General features: G+C 55.2%; 1 protein-coding gene across 2 annotated transcripts; it reads right to left on the bottom strand.

Moving 5' to 3' along the window:
* Positions 1 to 1428: 1428 nt before the first annotated feature.
* Positions 1429 to 18919, bottom strand: FAH (fumarylacetoacetate hydrolase). Of its 2 annotated transcripts, none has more exons than XM_040969470.1 (14): positions 18739 to 18919; positions 16046 to 16156; positions 14563 to 14684; positions 14392 to 14441; positions 13062 to 13152; positions 11594 to 11691; positions 11437 to 11489; positions 11066 to 11165; positions 10339 to 10469; positions 9072 to 9153; positions 7148 to 7188; positions 5974 to 6075; positions 5573 to 5690; positions 1429 to 1622 (listed from the first exon to the last, which is right to left on the bottom strand). In XM_040969470.1, the coding sequence occupies exons 1-14, from the start codon at positions 18817 to 18819 to the stop codon at positions 1543 to 1545; spliced, it is 1260 nt and encodes a 419-aa protein (XP_040825404.1). In that variant the 5' UTR covers positions 18820 to 18919; the 3' UTR covers positions 1429 to 1542. The 2 variants fall into 2 exon arrangements, with proteins under 2 accessions (XP_040825404.1, XP_040825403.1); XM_040969469.1 differs by having other exon boundaries at positions 7148 to 7194; positions 9078 to 9153.
* Between the last annotated feature and the right edge of the window lie 3333 nt (positions 18920 to 22252).

Below are 22252 nucleotides of genomic sequence, written 5' to 3'. Positions count from 1 at the left end.
TGTACTTGGGAAAGCAGTGGAGGATGGCCCAAGACCTAGGGACCCTATATCCATGTGGGAGACTCAGAAGAAGCTCCAGGCTTTCAGCCTAGGCTGTTGTGGCCACTTAAGGAGCAAACCAGCCTATGGAAAACTTCTCAGTCTGTCCCTCCATCCCTATGAAACCAGCCACAACAAGAAAACAACTGGATATGTGTCCTGCACCAGGGCTGCTGTCTTTCTGTCTGTGATTATCTGACCAACAGTGCATGCTTACTCACCAGGCACAACACTTCCCGCCAAGATGACACGGGGCATTTGGGAGGACACGGAAAGATTCAAGGCAAACATGGTGACATTTTGCACCAGAGGTTTTGAGTTCCCATATGGGGAAGACCCAGAACCAAGCCCCACTACATGTCTAACCAGGGGCCAAAGGCCAAGGTTTCTGCAAAGCCTTAGAGACGGCCCCAGGACATACAGCTCTGAGACACAAAGGCAGCTTGGTAAGCACAGTGTGGTCCAAGGATCCAGTCCACAGCCCTCAGGTGGTCCCGCATCACCAGCTGCCATTCATTCTCCCTTTCCTATTGGCACTGGGGAAGCAACACCTTCAGCCCAGATTTCCTTGCAAATGACAAGGACTAAACTCTCGGCAAAGAGAGGCAAGCAAAGTGTGGAACGGAACTCCCGGGAGGCTGCTGGGAAGGTTTTGACTCGGAGGAGGGGGGCCTTCTACACTCTCCATCCCACTCTTGGTGTTTTATTTCTTTCTGCCAGCAGGGAACTTGGGTGAAGGAACAAGTTCCATCCTTGGGGGTCTGCACCAGCTGAGCCCAGGACCTTGAGCATTCTGCCCACAATGCTCTCCCTCCCGGGACAGCTCCCCAGAGAAGGGCCCTGCGACCCTATAGAATGGAGGCCTTGTCTGGGCACCCTAACCACAGTGGACCTCACACACCCCTGTCTCACACAGAATCTCACTGCCACCTGTCACAGCACTTCCTAGTCTCCCTCCACTGGAAGGCAATGGTTTGGGTACTCTGCTGGGCTTCTTGACCAGAGAAAGCTCCTGATAAACACTTCTTGGATGCCCGCTGTGGTCCCACAGGAAGGCCCTGCCCATCCGCTCATCTTCTCAAGCCCCACCACAGGGGCTCAGTAAGTCCAAGAAGTGTCTCTAGACACCACAGTCCTCCCGGTGAGGCCCAGGGCTGCCTGTGGGTGGAGGAGATGGGGCACTCTCCCACCCTCACGGCAGCTCAGGAGCACACCTGTGACTTGGGGGTCGGTCCAAGGCACAGTGTCCTCAGAGCCCCTGAGCCAAGCAGCTCACCAAATGTGCAGGACACCATGAGAGCATACGGACTCCCCGCAGACCCCATCAACACCTTCAACCCTCCCCATCAAAACACAAAACAAGTTGAGGACTCTCCCCTGAAGAGCGGGTCACAGTCACAGGTGTACACGGGGCAGCCCTGGTCTCGGGGCATGGGGACAGGCCCAGCTGGCTTTATTTATGGCAGAGCACTCATCCAGGGCACTCGAGGTGTTCACAGCCCCTCATGCTGGCAGGAGGGCGGGCAGCACTTTTCCAGAACACTGGCCAAAGCCAACGCGGTAGCCGTCCCCCTGGCAGTACCCTGCAACAGAGGAAGTCAGTGTCAGCCAGGAAGACGCAGGGCAGGCAGGTAGAGCTCGTGCCTCCCACAGAGCCACTCCTCTCCATGTCTCTCACCCCCAAGCTGGCCAAAGCTACACACAATAGCACCTGTAGAACCCAGGCCCATTGCAAAGTTCCAAGGGCTGGGGTTCGAATCCTCCAACCACCTGAGCAAGGAAGCCTTACTTTCTTCAACTCATGGCTGGGACACCATAGGACCTCAGTTTTCCTCATCTGTGCAATGGGCTTGATGATGACATCCACAGCCCAAGATCACAGCCAGGAAGACCTGAGCAGACGGATCCACGGGATGAACTTCAAGGCTGGTACCAGCTGCAGGCTTGGCCACTGCAGCCACACGTCACTCTTCATATATCAGCATGAATGGGAGGAAGGGTGCTGGTTGTGTGCGGGCTTATATGAAATATCCAGGCTCAAAAAAGAAAACAACCACCCCAGCACAACTCAGACAGGACTGGTCACTGAATGTATTTATTCCCTGCATTCATTCAATTCCATTCCAACAGCAGCTGAAGGAGGATAAGCCCTCTGGGACCTTGAGGGGTGTCTGCAGGGTTCACCACACAGCCACAGGTGAACAGGTACCAGATGTGTCTGCTGCACCTGCTGGTGCTGGTGGAGCTGCAGCTAGCCTCGGGGCTCCCCTACAGGGCTGCTCAGCCCTGGGCCTCCATCAAGCCTGCCCAGCTGTCAGCTCCTCTGGACCGAGACACTTCCCTGGACCCTGGGCAGGCGGGGACACAGCGTCTGTCCAGGCCACCCATTGTCCTGGCTACTCTCTTGCCTGGTTCTGTCATTTGGAGGAGGTGAAGGCTGGGAGTTGCATGCCCCATGAAACCTTCGGTGTGGCCCTGGCCACGTAACAACGCAGCAGGCATGCAAAACAGCGAGTGCACTGTGGGCAGCAACAGTGTAACTGGCTCTGGAGTGAGTGGGGAGCCTGCCACTGTTGTTTAGGAAGAGGCAGGTTGGCCCAGGGGTGCAAGAGGGGGCACCACGGGAGGGGTGGGGCGTGAGGAGGAGGGATGGACAGGGACAGAGAAAACAGAGCCTGCAACTGGGCCTGCAGCGGAGGTGGGAGGTAATACGTCCTCCCCAAATCACGTGAGCCACTGTCCGCAGGCACGGAAGAGAAGAGGCGTCTGCGGTTTCACCCTGGCTATGCCCCTGTCTGATCCAGGCAAGGGAAGGAGAGATAGCGAGGAAGAGAAGGGAGTGATGGGGGATGGAGAGGGCAGAGGTTTCTGTCTGGACACACTTGTGGAGCCCGGGAACACGTCCTTGCAGGTCACGAGCTGAACACAAGGTGGAGCAAGAGAGCAGGGCCAGGGCGCAGGGTGCAGGGCGCTCACCCGGCCTTCCTCTTCCTGTTTACTCTTTCAGAATGGGGAACGCCCCGCACCCTCCAAAGGATCCGGAGTCTCAGCAGTTGGGAGCGGCTGGACTCAGAGCCTGGTCGCCTGGCTTCACATCCTGACTCTGCCTGTGTGTGGCTGGGCCAGTAGCACCTCTCCGGGCTTCGGGCTCTGCATGTGGGCAATGGGGTGATAGGAGTAGCTGCCTTTGGAGAGGAAAGTATACATGCATGACCCGGGAAGCCCCCACGTGTGACACAGAGCCCAAATCCTAGCTCTGTTCACCAACAGAATTTTTTTAAAACGGGGGCATGGGAGGGGATCTTCTTAAAAAAAAATTTTTTTTTTTCTTTGTCAACATGTAACTAAAGCCTCTGCTACTAGCAATTTGTAATTTCTCCATCGCTGGTTCCAGGGAGACCTCGCATATATTCCCACCCACCTCTGCACTCTGCAGCAGGCACTGGTGCAGAGCCAGGAGCTGCCTCTCCCTCAGCTGCTCCTCTGCTGGCCTTCATAGACCCTTCTAGACCTTGACCTTGTGGCCACAAACAGATAAAGGATGCTCATGACCCCTTGGCTCCCTTCTCCTTCCTTCTCAGGGTGAGCACACTAAGAGCCTGTGGAGGGGGCAGCACTGTAGCATAGCAAGTAAAGCCACCATCTGCAATGCTGGGGTCCCATATGGGCACCAGTTCATCTCCCGGCTGCTCCACTTCCCATCTAGCTCCCTGCTTGTGGCCTGAGAAAGCAGTAGAGGACAGCCCAAAGCCTTGGGACCCTGCCCACGTGTGAGACCCAGAGGAAGCTCCTGGCTCCTGGCTCCTGGCTTTGGTCTGGCCCAGTACTAGCTGTTGCAGCCATCTGAGGAGTAACCAAATGAATAGAAGATGTCTTTCTCTCTCTAACTCTCTCTTTCAAATATTTTTTTTTTAAGAGTGTGGATCCCAGCAGTTTGTGTCCTGGCTCCTTTCTTCCAGGCCCTTGATGGCTGCTGGGTCTGGAGTGGCGTGGTCGGAGTGGGGGACCTGCACCCCACTGGTAACACAGCGTAACGCCACCACTGTCTCCCCTGTCACCTTTCTCCTTTCTTCCTTTCCGTAACCCCACACTGCAGCCCATGGCTGCCTCACTCGCGAGTACCAGAGACACCGAGCATCGGCATCGTGGGAGCCCTGGACCACACCCCTCCCTCCCATGGCTGTGAGTGACCACAGGGCCACCCGCCTGCCTTAGGTCTCTGCATTTTCTGCTCTGCAGAGCTAGGGCATCACCATGGGCCTCTGGGGGAGGGGGGAGGTGGCAGATGTATCCCTCCCCTCTCTGCCACCCCCTCACCCAGAGCCTGGGAGGCGGAGAGAATGTGACTAAGAAGAAGGGGCCACTGGTGTGTTCTGGGCTCTCTGAAGTCTGCCACGGGAAGAATCTGAGCAGAAGAGCAGCAAAGAGGGCAGGGATCTTGAGGCTGGCACATTCTTCGGCACCACCTGCAGGTGGGGGGCTAGGGTGGGAGCTCGCGCAGGCTTCAGCGGGTGGCGAGCGCAGCATGTGCAAGGCTGGCGCACAGCCCAGAAGCCCCCTCGCCCCTGGGCTGCTTCCGAGGACAGAGGACAGAGCAGGCGCCCCTGAATCCTGCACTCCACGCTGGGCTCCCATCAGGCAGGGATCTGGGAAAAGGTGCTGACAGCGGTGAAGATGATGGTGGCGATCAACACCATCTTTAAATGTCCGCTAAGACCCCTGCGCTCTCCTGAGGGCCTTGGGCAAGAGCAAAGACCGCAGGCCAGGGCTTCCTAGCTCCAGGCTGCCACGAGGTTGGGCAGGTCGAGCTCCCCAATCCCACGCCCCATTCCCAGTGTGCCTTCATGTTCCATCAGGAAACTGTGCGGCCAAGCCACGGGAGCGAGCATAGCAGAGAGGGAAAGTGCTCGACCAGTAGCTACTGTATACAGGGGCCCATAGCCAGGAGAATGGGCCTCATGACATTCACTCCGTCTTAAACATGAGGATAACGGAGTCTCCTCCGAAAGGTTAAAAGCCAGGAGTCTATGTGGAGTCTGTGTAGTACAGAGATGGGGACCCTGCCTTGGGACGTCCACATGTCACATTGCAGAGCCTGCTTCTGGCCCTGACCCCAGCTCCCTGCTGCTAATGTGCACCACGAAAAGCAGCAGGACCCCTGCCATCCACAGGAGAGAGCTGGGTGGAGTTCGCAGCTGCTGGCTCCAACCTGGCCCAACCATGGCTGTTATCTAGCACCTCTTCCCTTGTTTGTCTCATTTCAAGTCAAATAATGACAACTTTAAAGTGCATACTGCCAAGCATCTGGGAGCCCTTCCACTGGACGCGATGCCCTCCATGGAGCAAACGGACTCTGGCACACCTTCCTGAAACCCAGAGGCCCTGGGAATGCTTCGCACGCATGCGCACACTGACTACCAGGTAGCTGCCCTGTATCTGTCTCCAGACTTGGCCCCAGGTTCTCAGGCAGCCACGGCATCCCGGCGCCCAAAGTGCACCCCGTGGTGGAAGGATGAGACGGAGCAGCCCTCACCTGTCAGGATGACTTCGTCACCGTCCAGCAGAAACGTCCTGGTGTGCCCTTGACCCAGCTCAATGGGCTTTGTGCCCCTCCATGTCAGCTCCAACAGGGAGCCAAAACTTCCCGGCTCCTGCAAGGCAGGGTCGGGGGTCAGCTCCTGGGAGTGAGTGATCCTGGGGGCTCTGGGCACAGTGGGATGAAGGGGAGGAGGACCTTGTGCCCAGGGGGGCTCCCTCCTCCAACCCATGAAATTGAGTCTCTGAATTCTCTTTGAATCCGAATTCAGAGAGCCCTTTAACCCCAGGGATGGGGAGGGCTGTGGGTGGGAAAAAGAAGGGAGATGCAACCACCATCCCAACACACACATGCACACGCATGCGCACACACACTAAGACACTCCATCTGGTGCTCACCGAGCTGCTGATGGTTCCCGAAGCCAAGAGATCCCCCGGGCGCAGGTTGCAGCCATTGACAGAGTGGTGTGTGAGCTGCTGCAGCATCGTCCAGTACATATGCTAGGGCCAGGAGACACAGGAGGACATGAGCAAATCAGGCAGCTGTGGCCCTGCGCTCAGTAGCTGCCCCTCTGGCTGCTCTCCCCAGGCCCACCATGGGCCCACCCAGGGACCACACCGCGGCCCTTCCATGTCCTGCACTAGCTCCACCCTCAGCCCCTCCACTACTGCCTCATGCAGGGAGCCCTCCCCTCAGAGTCTTCAAGGTGTTACATGGCTACACACAATCCTGTGAATGTTCCCTGGGTCCCCCATGTTGGCACAGTCCAGCTCTCGCCAAACAGAGACCTCCCCTGTGCCCCTGCACCCCAGACCCTAGGTAAGGGAAAGGAATGAGTCAAAGACAGTACCCGAGAGGCCAAACTGGAGATGGGCCACAGCAGCAAGCGCCAGGGGGCTCACTCTAGCAGGAGGAAAGCACAAAGTGCACACTTGGCCAGCCACGCTGCCCCTCTCACGGCTGCCATGGGCTCCTGCACCAGCACCTCCTCGCACAGACCACCCCCCATTTCCACCTACTGGCCTAGTGGGGCCCAGAATAGTGCTAAAGCAGGAATGCACTCATTCAAAGGATCCACACGCACTCAGCAAACAGACAGCCATGCCAAGCAGAACCTCCGCTGCCACCCGCTATGGCTAACACCATTTCCACAGGTCCCAGTGGAAATGAGCAAACCAGCAGGTGGCAGATCTCTCTCTCTCTCTCTCTGTCTCTCCCTCTCTGTAACTTTCAAATACAAATAGCAACACCTCTCTCAAAACAAATCAGATACTCAGCCACTCCCATCTGTCCAGCCCCTGGCAGAACAGGAGGACTAGACACTAGACCCCTGCAGGGACACCGACTATCCTCAAAAAAAAAAAAAAAAATCACCAAAAACAAACTCACAGGCCATCTCTTTACAACTGTCCCGTCTGTGTGACCTCATGGCCACCTATGGATAGGGACAAGGGTGCTCCAGGCCCACAGGTGGACCTGCCACTGCCTCCTCTGCTTGCTGCCAGGAGCAGAAAGCTCTCCCTCTCCCCATACCCTGCCCTCAAGAACCTGCACACCTGCACCAAGACTCACCTTGAAGTTGGACCTACATATGGTGGTTGCCTGGCTCATGCCTGCACCTGTAGAAAGGGAAAGAGCAGCAGCATTGATGAAGATATGAGTGTGTGAGGCAGCGAGGGAAACTGGGAACACAGCTTCAAGCATTGCTCTGTGACCAGAGGTTGCTCCTGCTTAGCAAATCTGGTGTCCTTGAAGTGAAATAACCAGCTCATGGGATTGGAGCTAGGAGACCTCCACGGGTGGTCCGAGGGTTAGAGCTGGGAGGCTTCCATCAGCTGGTCCAGGGATTGGAGCTGGGAGGCCTCTCTTGACTGGTCCAGGGAGGGGAATGCATGCACACAGCATGTCCCACTTCCTCCTCCCACACCCACAGCCCACAGCATGATGGGATCCTGCGTAGGCTTCTTCTGTGCCAGATGGAGCCTCAGATCCTTCTTAACACAATGCTTCCTGGCACACACATATCACCAGGAGCTAGCATGCTAGCTAGAACCAAAGTGTGGCCTTTGAGAAAAGGCTCACCCCAGGAGGCCTCTGGTCACATGGCGAGGGTCAGCTGTCTCCTAGGGAACCTGTGCAGTGAGAAGCAATGGGTGCTAGTACACAGTCTCTTTCAGCAGTATTTATTGGACACCTGCTGCATGCAGTGCAAGGCACCAGGCCATAACAACTCCACTTTCAACCAGTACTAATCCTGAGGAAGCTTTTGCATCCCTCTGAACCCAACTCCCTTGCCTGCTCCTGGCTTCAGCTGCAAGGTGGGAGAACAGGTGGGCTCCTCTGCCCCTGGCTGCTCCTCTCCACACCCCAACACAGATCAGAACTGCAAACTTCAGCATTGCCTGTCTGGAGACAACATGCTTTCTTGGTTAACCTGTCCCTTGCTCAACAGCGGCCTATGAGTCTGCTGTGTACTTCTGGGTAGAAGGTACCCGAAAATGAACACAGGGCAGAAATAGGACTTGAGAGACTGGTGCTGTGGCATAGCAAGTAAAGCCTCAGCCCAAGAGTCCAGTATCCCATACATGTGCTGGCTGGAGTCCCCATTGCCCCACTTCTCATCCAGCTCCCTGCTAATATGCCTGGGAAAACAGTAGAGGATGATCCAAGCACATGGGCCCCTGCATCCATGTGGGAGATCCCAAGGAAGTGCCCGGCTCCTGACATTGCTCTGTGGTTGGAAGACTTCTCTCCCTCTCTCTGTAACTCTGCCTTTGAAATACATAAATCAAGGAAGGAAGGAAGGAAGGAAGGAAGGAAGGAAGGAAGGAAGGAAGGAAGGAAGGAAAGGAGGGAGGGAGGAAGAAACAGAGAGAGAGAGAGAGGGACTCCTGAAACACACATGTGGGTGGAGGAGATGAGCCTCAAACCATTCCGATACTGGGATTCACTCCCAGCCCAGCTAAGTGACTTGGGAGGAACCTTTATCCTCTCCGAGCCTCAGTTTCCCAGTTTGGCACAGGAAGGAGTAAGGCCGCAGCATCCCTGTCTGCCAGCAAACTTGCTCCTTATCCTTCTGGAAGGCACCGAGCACCCCTGCTGGGAGCACCCCACCAAGGACCCCTGGAGAGTCACCAGCAGGAACAGCAGGGATCCAGGGCCCGTGGGTGGCTGGGGTTGGCACCCTAGATGGCAGGAGAGTGAACGAGGGGGGCAGGAGACCTGCACCTGGGCTCCCGTAGGAAGCCAGCCCCTGCCTCTTCCCAGGACAGACACTGTTCTGGAACTTTTCATGAGCTGGCTCACTGGGCCTTCATGACAGCACAAGGTACCTGACATGGCTATCACATCTCATGGAAAAGCAGCCAGGACCCAGTCTCTGCGTGCTTTCCAATGGCCCCATGTCGTGCCAGTCCTATGCCCATCTTGCCACAGAGCCATCACACCATGATGCTGAGCCCCTGGTGCCCCGGAGCCCTGGGATGGGCCCACCCACCGTTACCTTTGAGGGCGACGGAGAGATTGATGTCAAACGTGTAGGGTCGGTCATGGCAGAGGTACGGCAGGGGTTTGGGGTCCTGGGAAGGCAGAGGAGAGCACAGTACAGGGGTCTCAGGTGGGAGGTAGACTGAGCTTCCCCAGGCTAAACACCCCTGCCCCCAGCACAGCAGGGACTTCGCACTGTGACCGGCTGGACAGAGGGAATGGGGTGGGTCACAGCCAGGCTCCAGGCAAAAGTGAGGGAAGGGGCAGCAACAGGTCAAAGATGACAAACTAGAACTAAGAAACAAAGTAAGGCCAAGAGACAGTCAGGAGGGCGGCTAGAAGAGGGTGGCTGTGCACACACGGGGCATGGGAAGGGCTGGAGGGGAGACAGGCAGGGTGACCCCGGCTGAGAAGACAGAGGAAGGACTCCAGAGGACTGGAGAAAGCAGGAAGCCCAGAGACGTTGACAGCAAGGCAGCAGCACATGTGGTCTCCAGCCCAGGACGGGGCAGGCTTCTGACACTACTCTAAGGAAATGACTGTGGGACTCAGACAGGAAGTGATCACCCTGGTGACTGAGTTGGCCAGCAAGTGATCACCCTGGTGACTGAGTTGGCCAGCAGGGAGCAGGGGACGGAGCTCAGGAGCTAGGGTGTAGGGAAAGCCCCTGAGCTTGCTTTCAACTCAGGACCACAAGATGCCCCCTGGGGAAGAAGAGGCAAGAGGTAGGGGAGGAAGCAGAGGCTGGGAGGAAGATGGGCAAGACACCCCAGGAAGCAGGTGCACAGAAGAGGGCCAAGCTCTGGGGCTCAGCCTGGGTCTCCTAGCAGGGAACAGAGGGGCTGGGGCAAGGCGGGTCTTAGAGCCCACAAGATGGGACTGCCCACCCACAGGGGAGAGCAGGAGCAGCTGCTGCAGGAGGTCCACATGGAAAACAGCAGGAGGCCCTGTGATCACAGGAATTCCAGACAGGCTTGGCGGGAGTGGCAGGAAAAGGGGTGGCACAGTGGCCAAAGACTGGCAGCAGGAGGAGTGAGGGGAAGTCTGGCACAATGCTGGGAAAAGGGAGGCTGTAGAGACACTACCCCCAGCCCCACCCCACCCCAGGGTGCTGAGTTCCACACTATACTTTGGGCATTAGGTTCCAAGGGATGCCATTGAAACAGCAACATGGGCAGCTGTGCCCGGCCAGGCACTAAAGCTGCCCTGCTCCCTGGGCTGGGGGGAGATGAGAAGGCATAGCATGGGATGGGCTGGGAGCTCCCAGCTGCACTCACTTGCTCAGGATTGGGCACAGCAAAGGGCAGGAGGGCGTCCATAGGCACCACCCACGGGGAGATGGTGGTACCGAAACTCTTGCCAAGGAATGGCCCCAGGGGGACGTACTCCCACTGTTGAATGTCTCGGGCTATGGAAGAAGAGCATGCACACCCAGGCCTCAACAAGAATGGCCAGGTCCCCATCTGGAGGTGGGGTAGGGCAAGGAGCCACCAGGCCTGGAACAAGGAGCAGAGACACCCAACTCAGCCCTGTCCATGCAGCTTTGCCCCACCTGGCTGCTCCGGGACCAGGGGGCAAGAACGCTCAATGCCAAGGATAGAGACCCTGGTGCTCACGCTGTGCCAACAGGGACAAGGAACAGCCAAGGGTGGTCAGGGTGCCCCCCAGGGAAGTGGCTGGCAGTTCAGCTTCCAAGGACAGAGGGATACCTCCCCACGGCACTGGGGCTGGCGGTGAGTCTCAACAGCTAGGCTACTTCACCGTCGCCTGCATAGAAGCATAAACACATCACCAATCCCTGCAGGTACCAGCAGCAGAGTACATGCTGAGGGTGGGGTTTGGGGTGCACCTGGAGCTCTCAGCTGTGATACCAGCTGCATCCCCAGTCAGCAGCCAAGAGCCCTGGTGCTCAGAGAGGTTGGGGGGTACACTCAGAGCTTCCGGGGTGTCCCCTCTCTAGCCAACACATCCATGTGACACCCCCACCCCAAGCCAGAAACATACCACTCCAGTCGTTCATGAGGACCATGCCGAAGATGTGTTCATGGGCCTTGGAGATGGGGATGGGCTCTCCCAGCCTGTTCCCAGGGCCTACAAAGAAAGCCTGATGGCGGCAGAGGAAGGGAGAGGAGATAAGAGCAAGCCTGCACTGCCCGCTGCCCCAGCTCACCTGGCATCTGGGGAGCCAAGGGTGGCCACCTCAAACCCCAGACCAGAACTGTGACAGAGGCCGGGCACAAACTCAGACTTTGAAAGAACTATTCATTCATTCACTCATTTATGAATGACAGGAAACTCCCATGAATTAGTTGGCTTCTCAAATGCCCACAACAGGAGACCTCGGGCCCAAGAAAGTACCAAGGCACTCAACTCACCATTTCCAGCTCGATGTCCAAGAGTTTGCTGGCACCGAACACGGGAGGCTGAGCTAGAACAACAACAGATGTTCCTGTGAGTGCCCAGCCACCAGGTTCTCTCCCTGAGGGCACAGAGAGCAGGGCACTGGCAGGACTGGGCACTGGCGTCACTTACTGTTATCAGGTCGCATCTGTCCCGTGGGCCTACGGATCGGGGTGCCAGACACCACGACGGAAGAAGCCCGGCCATGGTAACCCACTGGTAAGTGCAGCCTCATGGAGGAGGGAGAAGGGGTGGAGCATCAAAAAATGCCAAGTAACACAAAACAGGCCTTACATTTTCTGTGGCACAGTGGGTTACCCCTACGCCTGTAACACCAGCATCCCCTATGGGCACCGGTTCAAGTCCCAGCTGGTACACTTCTAACTCAGCTCCCTGCTAATGTGCCTGGGGAAACAGCAGAGATTGGCCCAAGTCCTCAGAAACCTGCACCCTTGCACAAGATCCAGATTGAGTGCCAAGCTCACAGCTTCAACCTGGCCCAGCCCTGGCTGTTAGAAGTTTATACAGAGCCAATCAAAAGACCAAAGAAAAATCTGTGTTTCTTTCTGTGTCTGCCTCCCTTCTAAATACATACATTAAGATGTAAAAGTGTTTTTATTTGAAGAAAAAAAATTGCTTTACTTGCTGTAACAGTGGGGTTTATCATGCAAGTGAAAGAGGCACAGCTACCAGCCTCAGTGTGCAAGTCAGCACCAGAGAATCCCACACTTGATTTCTGATGCAGTTGTTGGTCCATGTCCCAGGGAACGCCCTCTATCCGCTGGAATTCTGGCTCCCAGGTAGCAGCCAGCACCCTCAGGGATGAACAGCCTCCAGTGAGGCCAGAGCCAGCGTCTCCATATGCCCACCTCAAGCTGCAGACCGACCTCTCTGCTGGTCGAGCCTCACAGCTTAACTTGTCTGCCCTTGTAACCACCTCTCCTTAGCCTCCTTCCTTCTTCCTCTGGTTCCAACAAGGCCTCCCCGCTGGCAGGCAGGGACCACTGAGGGAGTGGTGGTCTCTGTGTCCAGGTCCCCCTCTTGGTGTCAGATATCAGGGCATCTAGCAGACACAGGCAGAGGCAAAAGCACGTGGCCTGGGGCCAAGGTTCTGCATCCTGCCCTGGGAGTCTAGACATGGTCTCCAAGCCTGTTCTTCCCTTCCTGTAAAATGGGCTCAGCGCTCAGCCTTGAGAGAACTCATAGAAGCATGCCTTGGTCTGACAAGAGAACTGTGCCTGGAAAGACGGCTGGCACCAAGCACTCCTGAGGATCCATGTTCAGGAGCGAAGGCTAAATAAGCAGGAATGGCGCTAGGAGTGAAAATATGCAGGCCAGCCAGAGTCATCACCCAGCTCTCACTCCTGAAAGTACCCAGGAGGATGGCAGTGGTTCGGGAATTTAAGCCCAGTCCCCCTTTCAGGTGAAGAAACCTGAGGGACCCAGCACAGGTCCAGCATCAAACAGGCAAGACTAGAGGTGGCAACACCATGGTCAGTACTGGTTTTTCTTTCCCCCAGGCCCCAGCACCCAAGAGGGACCTAGCAACCCCTGGAACACAAGACTTGGCCATGATCCAGGCGTTAGATGTGGGACATACCAATTGGGCATCAACGCGTTCTCTTTGCCCCTGAACATGATGCCAACGTTGGTAGCATGCTGCCGCGAGGAATAAAAGTCTGTATAGTCTCCTACAGAAGACAGAACCGGGCGGGAAACACCACTCATGACTCAGTGATGGGGAAGGATGACTCACGTGGGCTGGGGCTGTGAACAGCCACACAATGGTCACAGCTTGGCCTGCGCAACTTTTCCACCAGTGGTAGTACTTTATCACAGACACATGGACACACACACACACACATGGCTATGTTCCTGGTTCCCTTCCAAGGCCCCCAGCTCAGAAATAAACAAGAAATAAGGAGCTGGGGACAGTGCTGAAGTGTCATGGGTTAAACTGTCCTGGAACACTAGCACTTCATGTGGGTGCCATCTGGGTCCTAATTGCTCCACTTCCCATCCAGCTCCCCTGCTTGTGGTCTGGGAAGCCAGCAGAAGATGCACCAAGTGCTTGAGACCCTGTATCCACATGGGAGACCCACAAGAAGCTCCTGGCTCCTGGCTTTAGCCTGGCCCAACCTTGGCACTTGCAACCATTTTGTGAGTGAACTAGTAGAGGGAAGACATCTCTCTCTCTAACTTTGACTTTCAAATAAAATAAATGGGATAAAGACATAAAAACATCAACAACAAAAATGTAAGGAGGGATACCACCTGTCAACCAGAAATAAGGAATTCCTGAAAGGCTCTGGTTTGCCTAGGAAACCGCACCAAGTTGTGGCAAGAGACAGGTGGGCCATCAGCCCCTGGTCCCAACTTGCATTCTACCCAGGACTTTGCAAGCAGCTGCAGGAGGGGGTTACTGTGGGTGGGGGATTTGAGGGAGAAGGACTCGCCCCAGGACAGGGGCAGCTAACCCCTCAGCATAGAGGCCTAGGCCCATCCACAGGTGAGGTTCCTTAAGGACTCATCAGCCAGGGTAAGCAGCCAGCCCCCTTGTGTTCAGGCTTAGAACCTTCCAGCAACTCCCCAACCCCCAGCTGGAAGCCCTGCCAAGTGGGCAAGCTGGAGCCCTCTCAAGTCTCTGGCCTTGTTCCTCAAAGCTGCTGACTCATAAATGGGGCCCAGTACACTCCTCCCCCAACCTGCATGAGAACAGTGGCTGACTGCCTAAGGTCCAGAAAGGCTTCCTGGCAAGTTCTCCCTTAGCCGGCACAGGCCTGAGGCCCTGCGACCTGTCACTGACAGGGAGGAGGAAACAGTCCCAGTGCCCCTCCCATGTCCTCCCTACCTCCATTAGGCCACAGGGACAGATGCCCAACCCAGCCTCTGGACCCACTGAACTGTACATCCAAAGTGTCAGCACTCACCTATGGTGGCTGGCAGGTGCATGGTGGCACAGGCCTGGGAGGTGAAGGCGCTGAAACACAGAACCAGGGACTTCAAGGCCATGACTGGGGATGGCATTGCCTACCACCCAGGCCTCATCCCTCCTCGCCTGCTCCGGCCCCGGCATGCGTCCCCTGCCTCATGCCCCTCACCGCTCCCGCAGCTCCAGATCATCCCTGAGCCTGGTCTGGTTGGCAGACAGCAAGTTCTGCAGGAATGCTCTCGCCTCCTTCCAGGCAGTCTGGCCCAGGCCCATGAAGCTGTTGAGAGTCGGCTAGAACCAAAACACAGAGAAAGGCCATCGTGCTGGGGATGGGGGGGCTTAGCTGTGTCCAGCTGGAGGAAGACCCCAGTTTTCTTTCTGCTGCTTTATCCCTTCACTGATCTGCCACGGCCAGGAGCAGCTCCCTGGCCCGTGCCGCCACCCCGTTAGGTTGGCTCAGTGTGTGGCTGATGTGGCTGCGTTCACCACTGGAGACAGCTTGGTTCCGACAGCCTGAAAGCCACGGGACCACTGCTGTCCCACTGCTGGGGTGGGGATCCCGTAGTCTGCAGGCCAGCTAAGCCCCACAAAGTCACTGGATCTGGACATTCAATGCATGTGTAGGGGCTGATTTTTACAGTGATGCTTTTGTAGAGCCGGACAGTCCTTGGAACTCCCGTGTAAAGCTAAGCCAGGGCCCCGCAGCCACGGTGGGAGAAAGCACGCAAGTGACTGCACTACCAACACTTGCAGCCTCGAGACTTGTTTCAGCTGCTAGGGTCCCCAACCCTCCTGGGGATGTCTCTGATTCCTACAGCAGAGGGTTACCAGGAGGACTGAAGGAGATCACGTCCCCACAGCTCCTGGCATAGAGGAGGCCCTCCAGAACCAGTGGGCAGGTACCCATCAAATGAACTGAGCACTGACACAGACCAGCCCGGGACAGTGGTCACTGGGCAGTGACCTCATGGGATTGTGGGTCCAGGACCCCCTGCAGACACTGAAATCTACAGGTGCTCCATTCCCTTCTATAAAGAGGGCAATGTGGGGCTGGTGTGATGGCTCAATAGGCTAATCCTCCATCCTGCAGTACTGGCATCCCACAGGGGCACCATGTTTGTGTCCCAGCTGCTGCACTTCTGATGGAGCTTCCTGCTTAAGCCTGGGAAAGCAACAGAATAGGGCCCAAGTCCTTGGGATCCTGCACCCACATGGAAGACCCAGAAAAGGCTCCCACTTTGGATTGGCCATTTGGGAGTAAATCAGCAGAAGGAAAACCCCTCTCCCTGTCTCTGTCTTCTCTATGTATCTCCCTTTCCAATACAAACAAATAAACCTAACACACACACACACACACACACACACACACACACACACACTCAAAGGGCAGCATTTATAAGGAAGCTAGACACATCCTTCTGTCCACATTAAACCAGAAGTGCAGAAGTGCTAACACCCCACACAGGGTAAACACTGCAACACTGAGTAGCTTGGGGAACAAGCCTGCCTGTCCCAGCCTTAGCCGGCAGAGCCTCACCCTGAGCCTGAGAAGCCACAGCTATCAGAAACAGAAGCGAGGAGCATTCCTGCCTGGCCACCAGCAGCGTCTGCTGGGTATGCCATGGGGCTCGGCCACGGGCCACATCACCCACCTCATCAAAGACATCCTGGTGTTTGGAGAGGATGGGCCCTGTGAAGAGGTGTTTGATGATGCTCAGATCCAGGATCTGGTCACCGATGGCCACACCGATCCTCGGTCTAGGCTGGGAGGAGAAGGCCTGGTCAGTACAGGGAAGCCTTGACAGGCTCAGCTTGTTTGCACGGAAAGCTTGGCACCTGTGGAGCCCACCCAATGGTCCCTGGAGATGCCCCTAAAGAGAGACAACCCGGGGAACTAAGTGCATCCTATCCCAAGTACCCCTTGTCACCTGCTGCTTCCAGATAACAGGGGAGAAACAATCTATGCTCCCCTGAAATGGGAAATAAACAGTATCCCTTAGAGAGAGGCAGGGACAGGAAGCTGGTTCAGCAAAGTCCCCCAGGCATGGCTTCAACGCCTCCAGTGATGGGGAGCTCACCCCCTCTCCCAGCAGCTGAATTATTTTAACCCAGGCCTTGGCCTAGCCTAAGGGCTGAGAGTGAGTGATGTGGGACAACCTGCATCTTAGGTCAGAAGAAAAGAGCTCAGGTTCCCAGAGACCAGTGTGACATCAACCTGCTCAGAGGAAATGACAGCAAGGGACTGTCCATGCCATAAAACCCAGCACCAGTTTTGGCCAGGAAGAGGCAGTAAATGTTCAGCAACACCTGTTCTTTGCCCCCTAACCCTGAGCCTGGCTCGTCCACTAGGGGCCTGCAGGGTTGCTGCAGGCTTCACCTCCCAACGCTATGTCCCTGGTCCACTCTTCCTGGACCACTTGCTGAGCCACCCTGGGTGGGGGACCAGGGAAAACTTGCAGGTGGGGTTACTGGCTGCTCACCTGGGCAGGTGTTCTTCACGTATGTCCCTCATCCCCCACCCTGAGCTGGATGGGCATGGCAGACCCCAAAACCCAGCTGAGGCTTCAAAGGCACCACTGCTGGCCAGGGCAACCTCCAAGAGTGGGCGAGAAGCCTGGCAGCACGTATCCTCAGCTGTGAATAGTCAGGGAGGCGGGGAGGTGCATCAGGGCTAAGCCAGGACTGCAAGCGCCATGACCCGAGGCTTGCAGAGAACCTGGGAAAAGCAAGTCCCTTTGGCTGATCCAGAAGACAAAAACACATGGTAGGTCTGTAGTGACAATGCAGCAGATTATCCCCACCTCAGCTCCGGATCACACACAGGTGGGTGCCATGCCCACCAATCCCAGGCCATTGCACACCACAGAGAAGAATGGCTGGGTCCCTGCCCTTCAGAAGGAAAAGGCCCCTCAGGGTGTGGTGAGGTACAATGGGGGGCTCAGGTGGACAGCATGCTCAGGGGACGCCTGTCTGAGGAGCTGACCTGGGGTATGTTCAGTCCTTAGGGTGAGAAGAGACCAGGATGTAGGAAGCAGACCAGAACGTATTCCAGAAGGCAGGACCAGCACATGCCAAGGCCCTGGGGCAGGAAAGTGCTCTCAGCAGCGTCTCAGAGTTGAAACGGCAGTCAGCTGAGGGCAGAGGCTGGCGGGCAATGGCAAAGCCAGAGGCTGGTGACTTAACTAAGCTCTTGGCTCTGCCAGTCCAGGAGCAGCCCAAGATGGGGGCAGGGGCGGTCGGGAGAGGAGGCCATCTCCAGGGCCTGGACCAGAGTTGGGAGTTCATAAGCAGTCGCTGAGTATGGCTGGATTAATTTACTGTGGGCTGGCTGCTGACCCAGGCAGGGTGGAGGGAGTGGGGGGTGGGGTGGGGGAAGGCTTTGCTTTGGCAATGACCACAGCCTGGAGAGGCAGCCACCCTGGCTGGGATGCCCGATGCCTCCACTGATGGCTTCAGAGGAGGCCCAGTTAGCAGGCATCAATTCCCAGCCGTCCACCAAGCCCCTACCCCACCACCAGGACTTTGAGAAGCAGCTGATGCCACTGTCTCCACGGCCTCTCCCGGGGCTGCTCTGCACATTCTAAGGTGGACACTGCAGGTGTAGCCGCACTCCAGAGGCCGCCAAGCACAGCCTGCCTGGGCTTCTCCTTGCCTTTCTCATCGCTTTGCGTCTCACCAATCTGGGCTTCCAGGAAGGATGAGGAAAACATTTACCCTGAGGCAAAGTGTCCCAGGGAGGCAGGGGGAGGATCCGCAGACAGAGAACGCGGTTGGATGACACAGGTTGAGGTCCCTGAACGCGGGGCCTGTGACCTTTGTACCCTTACAACATCCAGTGGGGCCTGCCAGTTGGGAAACCACAATCAGGTCCTCGGTTGCAGAACAAGGCAGTGGCCACCACGGGCAGGTCCCTCCCAGCTGCTCAGCCACTGGAGGGAGGCACCAATACAACTTTCCAGAAAGGAACCATCATGCTAAGCCAGGACCTGACTTAGCACATGGTCACTTTGAACACTACGGGGTGCCAATAGACTCTAGGGTTTACAGAGAAATTAAAGCAGGGAGCAGAAACCTAAGGAAACAAATATATTCCTATGAGGAACTCGGAGGGTTTGTTGATGAAACTGCAGCTGACCAAGACTCCTCACAGGGTCCCACTGGACACCTGAGACCTCCAAGTGTCCCTCTGGGATTTGGCGCGGCAGGGGGAGGATAGGGGGCACATTCGCCCCTCAGTGGGGTCATCCCCACGCTCCAGGACCGCGCACCTCGAGGTCTGCACCTGCCCCGCCTCGCGCACTGGTCCCAGCCCAGCCTCCCACCCCGCGCCCGCCCAGCGGCTCACGTGGCTGTTGGTGGAGAAGACTCCGTAGGGCAGGTTATGGATGGAGAAGTCGCACTCCGGGGCCACCGGGATGAACGACATGGCAGCGAGCGAGGCACAGAGGTAGGTGCTAGGCAGGGCTGGAAAGCGCTCTCAGGCACAGCTGAGGCTTTGCAGTTGCAAGGTCCGCCAGGCCCAGGCCAAGCCCCGCCCCTCTCGGCCCACGCCCCGCCCCCAGAGCCGTGCCCCGCCCCTCTCGGCCCACGCCACACCACCCAGGCCGGTAGGCTCGGGTTCCGCCCACGGGTCCACCCACCCTCGGGGAACGCTCCGCCCCCTCCGGCCCCGACTCCTCCTCTAATCCCGCCCTCAGCGGGTCTCGCCACGTCCTCTGGCCCCGCCCCCTCCTCGAGTGTGGCCCCTCCGTCACTCCTCCGAGAGTCCCTCCCCGGCCCCGCCCCCTCAATGCTCGTCACGTCCCCAGTCCCGCTCCTCGTCCAATCCCCGCCACGCTTTGCTCGAGGGCCCCGCCCCTCGTCTGGCCCCAGTCCTGCTACACCAGCTGGTTTTCCTGCTGGCAGCCAGTAGCTCCTCAGCTGAAAAGAGAGCTGTCCAGAGAGCGTCAGCCCTGCCCCTTGTGGACGGTGTACGGAGAATTCATATTTTTCAATTCATAATTTTTGTAAAATGTCACTCCCCGGCTAATTCCACGTGACCGGTTTACAATGACCTCCGTGCTTCAATTTTCTTTCTATTGACGATGACAGGATAAGGTGCTGCCTCCCCCCAGATGCGCAGTGTGGGTGCGGGTATAGAAAGGAGAGAAAGCAACGGTAAAGACAAACAGGAAAAAAGGGACGGAGGCAGGATCCCAGGGACTTGAGCCTTCCTCCACTGCTTCCCCAGGCACATCAGCAGGGAGCTGGAGGGGAGGTGGAGCAGCAGCTGCTTAGGTGAAGGCCTAGCCCACAGTGGATCTCTTTAAAACTCACTTAAAAATCTAAAAAAATTAAATCTTTTTAAAAGTCATGGTAGAATACCAGTCTAGTAAAAAAAAGTCACATTGTATCCCATGAATATGCATAATTAGTATATTAAATAAGTTTTAATTTTTAAAAGTATAATGCATAAAAACATTAGAAAGCTTTTTTTTCCCCCAAAGGATGACTTTGGAAAATTCCTTAGATTGCTCTGAGATTAGACATACTTTGGGTAATATGGGCAATATTAGCTTTTCCAACTCACGAACAAGAGCTAACTTCACATTTATTTCTATCTTTTTCGACTCCTTTCAGCAACATTTCTTAGTTTTCAGTTTACCTCCTTGATTTAAACTTATTCGCAGTTTAATCTTATTCAATTTCCTATCCAGCTCCCTGCTTGTGGCCTGGGAAAGCAGTTGAGGACGGCCCAAAGCCTTGGGACCCTGCACCTGCATGGGAGACCCAGAAGTTCCTGGCTCCTGGCTTTGCCCAGCCCAAATCCAGCCACTGCGGCCACTTGGGAAGTGAACCAGTGGATAGATCTTTCTCTCCTTCTCTTTGTAAACCTGACTTTGCAATAAAAATCTTAAAAGCAAAAACTTATTCCCAAGTTTTGATCCTTTGTCTAGCAATCCTGTTTTCCCTCTTAGAAGATAATTACATGACTTATATAACAGATAAAGGCCCATGATTTGTTTCTCTTTGTGAAAATTTGCACACTAAGGAACTGGTTCATTTCCTTTAGTCATCCAAGATTTGGGCCTTGAATTGTTCATAAAGTTCCTTAAATTCCTCCTCTGCCCATAGTGTCAGCAGTGATGTCCCTTTAATTTCTGCTTGCCCTCTTTAACATTAGGGCCATCCCTTTGGGACTCCAAGAGGCTGCCCCCTATGAGGCTTCCAGGTGCTAAGATTTTTCACTGGTGAGCTTCCACCCATCTCATCTCCATATTCCTGGTTTTCTGTTCCACTGGCCCTCTGGATTAAAGAGAAGATCTTCCGTCCAATGGTTCACTCCCCAAGTGACAACACGGCAACAGTCGGTACCGTGATGATCTGGAGCCAGGAACCCAAAGCTTCTTTTGGGTTTCCCATGCGGGTGCAGGGTCCCAAGGCTTTGGGCCGTCCTCGACTGCTTTCCCAGGCCACAAGCAGGGAGCTGGATGGGAAGTGGAGCAGCCAGGACACGAACCAATGACCATATGGGATACTAGTGTTTGTAGGGCGAGGACTTCAGCCACTAAGCTTTCACACTGGGCCCTTATTTTATCTTTTTAAAAAGACTTACTTGAACGGCAGAGTGACAAATTTTTCTGTTGGAAAAAAAAATTATTTACTTGATAACCAATCCAGTCTCCCTCTACAACTGATGCTTCCCTGGGTCTACGTCAAGAGTAAGCCAGCCAGGAGCTGGACATCAAAATCAAAGCGATTTGGGCTGTGGCTGCCCCAACCAGCTGTGGAAGCATCAGGATTAATTCCCATTCCAACTGAAAAAATAATTATTATTTTTGTTCCTATTTGAGATCATCCACGTGCTCCTTAAAACGCCAGATGGGCCAGCTCGAAGCCAGGAGCACCCGGGTCTGCATCTCCCACGCGGGTGAGAGGCACTCCACTCCATGAGTCATTTGGGTAAAGAACCAACAGATGTCTCTGTCCACTTTTCTAGCTCTGCCTTTCAAGTAAGTCAAAACTAACAAATCCTGGGGTGTCTTTTTTTAAAAGAGAAGGTGGTAAAACAAGCTAGAGCTAAGTTTCCATGAAAATGTGCAGCTGGCATAACTTAAAGCAATGATAATTTTCTACACATGATCTCATACATTGCTGGCATTAATGGTAAGAAGTTAAATACTTTGGGAAATTTACTAACTTTTAAGAAAACTCTTTAGTAATTAAAACTCATCCCATTTGAAAGCTTAGAGTTTTGCTTGGGAAAACATGAGCTTAAGTAAATCTCTTTTGCACTTCTCTAAATTATCCAGCATTTTCTTTAAGTCATACATAGATGTTAAAATTCTTATTAAACACCATTTGAATCTGAGTGAGATCTCCGTAAGTTCGTTCATTTTAATCTGTTGATGCCATCACTTAAATTTATAGACTTTAATATTACACACTCCCTATTAAGTAAGGAAATAGCTCCCAACTGAGAAACTTGTGCTGTCAAGTACAGCCTGGGTACATTTCATCTGGCAGTCTGGAAACCACAGGGCACCGTGGGCCTGTGAAGGGCTTTCCATCTAGAGTTTCCAACTGCCCACTGCTCAAATTATTACGCTCTTTCACTTTCTCTAATCCTACTGGAAAAAGGAGCTCCCATTAGATGTGAATCAATGTGACAGTGCACAACAGCAGAACAGGCAGGGCCAGGCGAGTGACAAAGATCTTGGCTTTGAAGAAATGTGGGATGGGCCCGGTTCACAGGGAGATGACAGCGAATGCACCTCAGAGGAGCCACAAGGGTCCTGTTCTCCCACATTTTAGGAAGACTGAAAAACAAAGTTACTCCTAGTAATGAAAGTTAAAAAAAAATACTACAAGGGAGCATC

Source organism: Ochotona curzoniae, unplaced genomic scaffold (genome assembly GCF_017591425.1).
Source record: "Ochotona curzoniae isolate NIBS_2020 unplaced genomic scaffold, NIBS_Ocur_1.0 scaffold_4701, whole genome shotgun sequence".
NCBI lineage: Eukaryota > Metazoa > Chordata > Mammalia > Lagomorpha > Ochotonidae > Ochotona > Ochotona curzoniae.
The sequence above is the reverse complement of the archived record's forward strand: the minus strand, read 5'-3'. Positions and strand labels throughout refer to the sequence as shown.